Here is a 9,507-nt window from a genome sequence, read left to right as displayed (position 1 = left end):
CCACCAGCGGAGTTGGCATTTACACAGCTCCAGGCTCCCTGCCTCTTATCTGAGTGTTAAAAGATTCAAACTCACCTTCTCACTCTTGCAAAGCTCGTATTTCATGAACCATGTTTTCATTCCCACAGGCTGTGGTTTTTGGAAAACAATTTTAGCCATAGTTCTTTAAAAAAATCAATCTCAAAAAAAAAACAATGAATTAATGAAAAAATTTTAAAATCAGTCTTATTATAAAATACTCTAGGATAATGATTATATAGATAAACTTCAGACTTTAGTGTTCATCTGTGTTACCATTTGAAATGGCTATTTATCTCTCCCCTTTGGTAAGAAACGAGTTCTCATCAAGGATCTGTCCTGTTTGCTTCTATGTAACTGTTTCTTGCTTGGAATCACATAATTTTCAAATTATATTAATGAGAAATAATTTTTGGGTGACCCAGTATTAAATTAAACATGCTGGGGTTTGTGTGTGTGTGTGTGTGTCTGTGTACACATAGGTGTAGAGGTCAGACATTAATCACGACGTCGTGCTTAGCAGCAGTGTGGATAGCTTTTTAGGTGTGTACCAGAGATGTGAGCTCTGGTCTTCATGTTTGTGGCAAGTGGTTTCCACAGTGAGCCACTGTCTTAATCAGTGTCTTATTGCTGTGAAGAGACATGAGGACCATGGCAAATTCTATAAAGGAAAACATTTAACTGGGCCTGACTTTCAGCTCAACAACCGTCTTTTATCATCAGGGTGAGAGGCATGGCAGCGTGCAGGTAGACATAGTTCGTGATGGAGAAGGAGCTGAGAGTTCTACATCAGCACGCAGAGGCAGCAAGAAGAGAAAGACAAGCGCCTAGCTTGAGCTTTTGAAACTCCAAAGCCCACACCCAGTACGTACTTCCTCTAACAAGGCCACACCTCGTAATCCTTGTCAAGTAGCCTGACTCCCTAATGGCCAACCTGCCAAGTATATGAGCCCGTGGGGGCCATTCTTACTCAAACCACCACAGTTATCTCCTCAGTCAATAATCAGTGTTAAAAATAAACAAATAAACATGAACAATTAAGTTAGAAAGTACTTTGAGATTCCAGAGTCTCTTAAATCCTAAATCCAGAGGAGGTGACTGAGACTCAATTGGACTGAGTTTATTTAAACTAAGTGTTCTGAATACCAAAGCGGAACAGGGATAAGCCTGTCCCATCATAGGAAGCAGTTGCTGCGCACCTTCATAAAAGATGTTAAGCTCCAAGAGGGCTGAGTTGGTCTTACCCATGATAACCTTGAGTGGGGATGGAGACCCCGACAGACCCGGAACGCTACAGCCTGAACCTGGAGCACCGCATAGCCACATCCACATCCACAGTTTATTTCTACACAGAGCCATTTCTAATACTTTTATTTGAAATTATCCAATCGGCTAAAGCCCCTCTTAGAAAACATGTAAAGACAATTTCTGGCTTGGGTGCTCTTGTCTCTGGCGACTACAGAAAGCGGTAGAGGTCAGCCTCTTTGCTGCGCAGCTTCAGCAGGTTCCCCGGGTGGAACATGAGATCCACGATGTATTCTTCGGGTGGGGGCAGGTTCCCGATCATGCCTTTCCGAGCCTCATTCACCAGCTTCACTTCGTTCCACCCTCGGCTGTACTCACCACGCACCAGGCTGCAGCCTACCCCGATTTTATCAGCCAGTGCCTGCAGGAGGAATAAGACACCAGGGGCTCAGGGTCATTTGCTAGCTGATGGAGAGAGAGCCTTAGGGGGAGAGTTAAACACGGGCATGCAACTATGTTTGACCTTAAGCAAGAAAATGGAGAGTAGAGAGGTAGGAGCCATATATGGGCTGTCCCTGAGGGCAGAATAGACTCAGTGTGTGCCGGAGTGCCCTGGGAAAGAACAGTTTTCAGGAGGTTAATGTAATGGAATACAAGTTGGACAGGGTGATTGGAGGGGTGCTACCCCAGGGCTCCAGCCCATGTATCCATCTGCCTTTCCACAGCCCAGGGTGCTCTTTGGCCATGGTAGGCAGTGAGGTTGAAGCAAGTTCTATTTCCAGCCAGTCTGCTTTGTGGTGTAGAGAGAACCATGGGGCAGGAGACAGCAAACTGCAGCTAGCTCTCTAGCGTCAGACTGCTACCCCACTGCACTTGGTTCCTCCCTCTGATTTCCTCTGATTTAGAGGGGGTTGTTGTTGCTTTGTTTGTTTAAATGAAAGAGAAAGTGGTACAACTTAGAAGCCCCAAGACCAAGTTCTCAACACAAAGGAGATTTATTTGACCCAGACGGACAGGGGGCAAGACATAAGAGACAAAGGCTGGAGAGGGAGGACAAGGGAGAAAGGGGAGAGAACAGAGTGAAGAAGAAGGGGTATTTGTCCCTGGGACAAAGGACTGTCTCCGGATAGAAAGGAGACAGGCATGGTCCATAGAAAATGGCTGTTTATAAAGGTCAAAGGAGAAAACCCATGTTAGGATGAGGTATTTAATTTTAACTGGACATGTTCATTAGGTGAGCCTAAGGGAGCTTTTGCTTGCTGGACTTCAGTACTTCATAGCTGGACCTTGATAGTCAGCTTCTAAAGGAGGAAGTAGGCAAACAAGGGAGCTAACCGTGGGGACAGTTTTGGGAATGTGTTCTTACAGTGTTTAGCAAGTCAGAGGGAGAGGGGGAGAAGGGTAGGGACCGCCAGAGCTATGTTTGCCACGCTTGAGGTAGCTAAAGTCCATTCCTTAAGAATCCTTAAAATAATTTAAGGATTATTTTAATTTTCTGCCATGCCATAATGAATAAAAGCGCTTGTTTAAACTGCCCGGGTTCAAATTTCAACTGGGCCCTGATGCTTACCAACTAGTGTGACCATAAGCCAAGGGCGGGCTTTGCAAGGCCAGGCTTCCATTTCTTCCTCTGTGAGCTGGGAAGAAGCATGGGACCTGGATGCTTGTGTGAGGAAGTAATGAGTGCCAAGCCCCATCCAACAAGGCTAAGTGTTAGAAGCACCGGGGGAAGAGAAGTCCTGTTTTAACAGAGTGTATTTGTTACTATGTGTGACTTTTCCAAACTGCATAGTTCAGGATAGGCCAAAATGATAAAGACTTGGTGGTCATTCTCAGGACTCTTAGGTTTTGATTTTGATACTGTTTGTCCTATAGCTGAAGACAGCCTAGAAAGCAGTGACCTGACTGCAGAGCACAAAGTATCAAAATCTGTCTCCCTCAACGATACAAAGACTTTGTGTGTATGTGTATGTGTGTGCATGAGAGAGAGAGAGAGAGAGAGAGAGAGAGAGAGAGAGAGAGAGAGAAAGATTCTCCAAAGAAACATTTACTGGTGTGTCTCTTATTTCCTACTGAAGAACTACAATAGATAACCATCCCCTATTTGCTAGAGCGTGCCCTATTTGTAAGGTACTTTAAGGTTGTGACCTGGCTTCACATCTGCCTCCAGTGTGCAGCCTAAGGCAATCTTCTGAGTTGCTGAGTAAGTGAACTAGCTTGTGTCTAAAAAGCTATTTTCCTTGTAATGTGGAACACCCAAAAGTCCCCTGCTCAGAGGGAAGGGGAGCAGGGGTGGGGCTTAGATCCTGGAAAGCATTAAGAAAATGCAAGTGATAGGCTGGAAATGGATTGACATACACCTCCACCTAAACATGGACAGCCCTGTCACCTTCTGCAGCCTGTGCATCCGAGTGGACAGGACTGACAACTGGTCCCAGTTGGTTGGCAAGCTATGAAAGATGGAGGAGAGAAGAGGAAGGGAAACGAGGGAGTTTGTGCAGGGATAATCTCTTGTGGAAGCATCACCTGTCAATAAAAAGCTGATGGGCTATTAGCAAAAGGCAAGAAGTAGAAGGTGGGAGATCCAATACAGAGATTGGAACTCTGGGAGATAATCAGAGGCTCAAGATTCTCCACGTGAACTCTGAGGAAAGCTAACCAGCCGTGTGGCAGACATAGAATAGGTTCAATGGGTTAAATAAGGTACATGCTATTTGGGAAACAAGCCTAGCAGAAGACCATAAGCATCGTTAGTAGATAATAACCCTCTGAGCCATTACTCTGGAACTACCGTGCCGGTGGAAGAGCTGAGGTTACCAGTGAGTGACTTGTTGGTTGCGGACTGGCAGGGAGTAAAGCCAAACTAGGGCCATCGGTCTGGAAGAAAATGATCTAAAGAGGATGTTTGGAGAGGATAAAGAGTAAGAGATTCAGAGAGCACCTTGCTTAGCATTCAGTGGTGGAATGCTAAGTAATTGCATGACCCAGGTAGCCTATAAGCGGGATCAGAGTTAGGTATTGAAGATCCGTGCACCCTTTCAAATCTATATCCTGACACCGTAACTCTAATAATGTATTTGGAGGTGAGACTTTTGGGAGGTGGCTAGGCTTAGCAGAGATCATGAGGGTGAGACCTCCCTCTCTAGGAATTAGAAAAACAGGAAGATCTGCCTGGCCTGTAATGGCACACACCTTTAATCCCAGCAATCCTGGAAGCAAATAGATCTCTGTGAGTTTAAGGCCAGTCTGGTCTACAGATTGAGTTCTAGGACAGACAGGGCTATGCAGAGACCCTGTCTCAAACAAACAAACAGGAAGAAATAAGATCTTCTACCCTGTGAAGATGCCTCAGTAATGCAGCTAACTGCAAACCAGGAAGAAGTCCCTACCCAGATACAAATCCTTCGGTTTACCTTGGATTTCACTGCCTCTAGAACTGTGAGAAATATTTGCTGCTTAGACCCCTTGCCACACCAGCCTGTGGTGCTTTGTAATATTAAAAGGTACTTTGATGATGAGTAGGATTAAGGTAAAACTAGAGTGAGATGCAAACTGGAGTGTGATGGGATTAGGATGGTCATGCCAGCTACATTTATGCCAACTTGACAGAAGGTATAGAGTCCTCAGAGAGGAGGAAGCTTCAGTGGAGAAAATGCCTCCCATAAGCTCAGGCTGTAGGCAGGCCTGTAGGGCATTTGTTAAATAGTGATTGACAGGGGGAGGGCCCAGTCCATTGTGGGTGAGGCCATCAATAGGCCCTGAGGCCCTGGGCATATGAAAGCAGTCTGAGTCAGCCTTAGGGAGCAAACTGGTAAGCAGCACTTGTCCATGATCTCTGCATCAGCTCCTGCCTTCCGGTTCCTGAGCTGCTTTGAGTTCCTGACCTTACTTCCTTCAGTGATGGATAAACCCTTTCACAGCTAGTAGTCATGCCTCAGGGTATCTGTAAGAACTGGAGAAGGAGGAGAGAAGAGCCACTCTGAATGTGGCCAGCAGCATCCCATGGGCTAAGGGTGGGGATTGGGGATTGCATAAAGGGGAGAAAAAAGAAAAAAAGTGTCATACCTCTGTCTCTTCCCCTGCTTCCTCACTGTGTGTGCAGTGTTATCAGCTGCAGCTGCCATACCTCCCCATGTCCTTGGTATTGAACAAACCCCCTTTTTCCCTTAAATTGCTTCTTGCTAGGTGGTTGGTCACAGAAAGGAGAAAAGTCAGTGATACAGAAGTTTCTAGCTCTTGGTAGATAGAAGAAATGTAATTTTTCAGTCTGTATGTTCAGGAAATGTTTCCTAAGTTCTTACACAGTGGATAAAAAAGAAACATGCTCTCTTAAGCTTCACTATGCTCCGTCTTCCTGTGCCCAGGCTTGGTGAGTGGTGCTGTCTTCTCTGCTTGCCTTGCCCAGGGCCTGGGGATCATTCTTCTCTTCCCAGGCATTCTCCCAATGACATACAGGCAGCTACCAAGTCCTCTTGGTGCTTATATCTGAGTCTTCTCAGCCTTATCCTCCTTCCACCTTATAATTTGTCACCTGTACTTGTCTGCCCACAATCTAGTGGGTTGTCCTGTCTCTAGGTGTGTGTCTGTTCTAATTCATTCCTCTGTCTCCAACGTGAATGGCCTTTCAAAATCACACACACACACACACACACACACACACACACACACACACACACATTCCTGACCAAAAAACATTTGAGCGTTGACTCAAATTTTAGGGTGAAGGGCAGATTCATCTGATGCTTCATCTCAGGCCTTCAAATACGCCCACTCTCTCTTTCCATCCTCCTGCTTTCTATCCACATGATAGCCTCTGCAGGAGGAATTAAATGGACAACTGCTTCTCATACCAATGTTATTTTAAGTGTAGCTGTTTATATGGTTTAGAAAGTTTTTTTTTCTACCTAGTGATATTTTTTTTTCTGTGTGTGTGTGTATCTTTGTCTTTCTCTCTCTCCTCTCTCTCCTTCTCCCTCTCACCTACCTCTTTCTCTGTGTGTGTGTGTGTGTGTGTATTTCTCTCTGTGTGTTTCTTTCTCTGTATGTGTTTGTGTGTTTATCTCTCTGTGTGCTTGTGTTTGTCTCTCTGGGTGTTTGTGTGTTTACCTCTCTGGTGTTTATATATTTATCTCTCTGCGTGTATTTGTGTGTTTATATCTATATGTTTGTGTGTTTATCTCTCTGTGTGTTTGTATGTTTATCTGTGTGTTTATATGTTTATCTCTCTGTGTGTTTATCTCCCTGTATGAGTTTGTATGTTTATCTCTCTGTGTCTGTGTTTATCTCCCTGTGTGTGTTTGTGTGTTTATCTCTCTGTGTGTTTATCTCCCTGTATGAATTTGTATGTTTATCTCTCTGTGTCTGTGTTTATCTCCCTGTGTGTGTGTTTATCTCTGTGTGTGTGTTTATCTCCCTGTGTATATTTGTATGTTTATCTCTCTGTGTGTTTGTGTGTTTATCTGTGTGTGTGTTTATCTCCCTATGTGTGTTTGTATGTTTATCTCTCAGTGTGTTTATCTCTATGTGTGTGTGTTTATCTTCCTGTGTGTGTTTGTATGTTTATCTCTCTGTGTGTTTATCTTTGTGTGTGTGTTTATCTCCCTGTATGTGTGTTTATCTGTGTGTGTGTTTATCTCCCTGTGTGTGTTTGTGTGTGTTTGCATGTGCACATTCACCTTCTTTGTGGATCCTGAGGAAGAATCTTAGGTCATCTGCTTTGATTAAGAAGTGTCCTTACCTGCTGAGCCACCTTCCTGGCTCAGAGACTTGTTTTTTTCTGTTTTGTTTTGTTTTTAGAATTATTTTATTTATATGAGTACACTGTAGCTGTCTTCAGACACACCAGAAGAGGGCATCAGATCCCAATACAGATGGTTGTGAGCCACAATATGGTTGCTACGTGTTGAACTCAGGACCTTTGGAAGAGCAGTCCATGCTCTTAACCCCTGAGCCATCTCTCCAGCACCAAGACTTGTTTTTAAACGGCAGATTCTTGCTGTGCAGCCTATGGTGGCCTCAAACTAGAAAATCTTCCCTCCTCAGCCTCCCAGGAACCAGGATTGCCGGTGTGTGAGCTCCAGCACACCTGACAGCTGATAGAACCTATGTAGCCTCTAACAGATTGGCCGTGTGTCACTTCTCTCTCTGAGCCCTTCTCTGGCATCACCTCAGAGACTTAGGCACCTCTTAATGGCAGACTCTATCACAGTCCTATCTCTCACCTCCAAACCCTGCAGGAATCCCAAAAGGACAGAGGTAGATGATAAATTTGAATGACAGTACTTCTAGTAGTCTGATGAAATGTATGTGCAGGTGCACATGTGTGTGTGTGTGTGTATGCCTCTGTGTGTGTATAGTCACATGTATTTCAAATTACATAAGTATAAATGCAAAGATTAATATCCTGATAAGATAAAGAAAACACTTTTAACCTAATAAGACAAGAGACAGAAATATCTTAAATACCTTGAAAAGCAACGCTCGATGATAAAAGATTCCCTTCTTGATGTATCCAATTGGTACGACATTGGATTTCAGTTGAAATTTCAACTCACTTATATGAAGTTCCCAGCTGAAATCAGCTAGCTTCTCTTTTGGAATCTTACCGCCCATTTTATCTGCCACATACCTGTGCTCATTACATTGAGATGAAAAACAGTTTTAATCACTTACTTTAGATGATTACATATATAATTGCACATGTAAAAACTACACTTCCTCTGTTTTTTTATTTGTTTTACTTAAAAAAATAAATATACCTGCAGGAAAAAAAATCAGCATGCTTATTGTACTGAGGCAATCACAGACACATATACACACTGGAATCCTGTGATTTGATTCAACACAAAAAAAGAAAATGAATGCTAAGATACCAGTGGACATAACATAGGCCAAATGACTATCACACTGAATATAAATGTAGTTTTAAATTTTTATCTTACTCTTGAACAGTGGGGGGAGTATTTTAGTCTGAAAGTTGAGGCATTTACTAACTGGTGAGCTTTTTCTTTCTATTCTTGTGAGAGAAGGTCTCAGCACGTTGCCAAGGCTGGCTAGCCCTTGTGAGGCTTCTTCAGCCTGACCAGTGTACAGTGCATTGGAGTAGCCCACTATAAATTTCATGACGTTTTTCTTTTAGAATTTATCTTTTGAATTAAGAATGGTATGGCATTATATAACACTGACATCAAAGGAGAGTAGAAGAGGAGGAGGAAGAAAAATGTATTTCAAGGTGTACTGGCTAGTTTTGTGTCAACTTGACATAGCTGGAGTTATCACAGAGAAAGGAGCTTCAGTAGAAGAAATGCCTGCATGAGATACAACTGTAAGGCATTTTCTCAATTAGTGATCAAGGGGAAAGGCCCCTTGTGGGTGGGACCATCTCTGGGCTGGTAGTCTTGGTTCTATAAGAGAGCAGGCTGAGCAAGCCAGGGGAGGCAAGCCAGTAAAGAACATCCCTCCATGGACTCTGTATCAGCTCCTGCTTTCTGACCTGCTTGAGTTCCAGTCCTGACTTCCTTGGTGATGAACAGCAGTATGGAAGTGTAAGTCAAATAAACCCTTTCCTCCCCAACTTGTTTCTTGGTCATGATGTTTGTGCAGGAATAGAAACCCTGACTAAGACACAAGAGTAGCAGGTGTGTGGGAGAGAGAAATTGTGATACTTTGTTTTGTATCCCCACCCCCAAAATACTATCTTCTATGATAATGTCAACAAACATCTCTAAAATTTCTCTATAACTAAGAACATATGGTGGGGAGAAAAATTGAAAAGTTAAAGGAAAGATTGGTTTTTGGCTACACTGTGAAGAATAATGCCTTAAAAACCCAAAACAGAGGATTGGGGGGTGGTGGTACTCAGATGTAGGGAGAACAGGAAGAGAGAAGGAAGATGGCTGGTGGGAGTGGGAGGGACAGGCAATCTCTCTCACCTGCCAGAGAGATCTAGGATAGGAAGAGGCCCCACAGGGTCTATGGGAGTGAGTTTAGCTGAGATTCCTAGCAGTGGGGGATATGGATCCTGAAGTGATCACTTCCTGTAGCCAGGCAGGACTCTCAGTGGAGAGATTAGGACAGCAACTCACCCACAAAACCTTTGACTCAAAATGTGTCCTGCCTACAAGATGTGCAGGGACAAAGATAGAGCAGAGACTGAGGGAATGGCCAACCAATGACTGCTCCAAATTGAAACCCATTCCATGGGCAGGAATCAATCCTTGACACTACTAAGGATATTCTGTTATG

General features: G+C 43.8%; 1 protein-coding gene across 5 annotated transcripts in view; it reads right to left on the bottom strand.

Moving 5' to 3' along the window:
• Nucleotides 1-1,362: 1,362 nt before the first annotated feature.
• Nucleotides 1,363-9,507, bottom strand: part of Armc3 (armadillo repeat containing 3) — a 95,073-nt gene continuing 86,928 nt past the window's right edge. For 3 of the 5 annotated variants that reach the window (XM_021156446.1, XM_021156445.1, XM_021156447.1), the window contains 2 exons: nucleotides 7,729-7,891; nucleotides 1,363-1,684 (listed from right to left, as the gene is read on the bottom strand). In XM_021156446.1, the coding sequence (XP_021012105.1) occupies nucleotides 1,475-1,684; nucleotides 7,729-7,891 (373 nt within the window). In that variant the 3' untranslated portion in view covers nucleotides 1,363-1,474. The remainder of the gene's footprint in view (nucleotides 1,685-7,728; nucleotides 7,892-9,507) is intronic. The other 2 variants (XM_021156443.2, XM_021156444.1) reach the window with 1 other exon arrangement.

Source organism: Mus caroli, chromosome 2, assembly GCF_900094665.2.
Source record: "Mus caroli chromosome 2, CAROLI_EIJ_v1.1, whole genome shotgun sequence".
Lineage (NCBI taxonomy): Eukaryota > Metazoa > Chordata > Mammalia > Rodentia > Muridae > Mus > Mus caroli.
The sequence above is the reverse complement of the archived record's forward strand: the minus strand, read 5'-3'. Positions and strand labels throughout refer to the sequence as shown.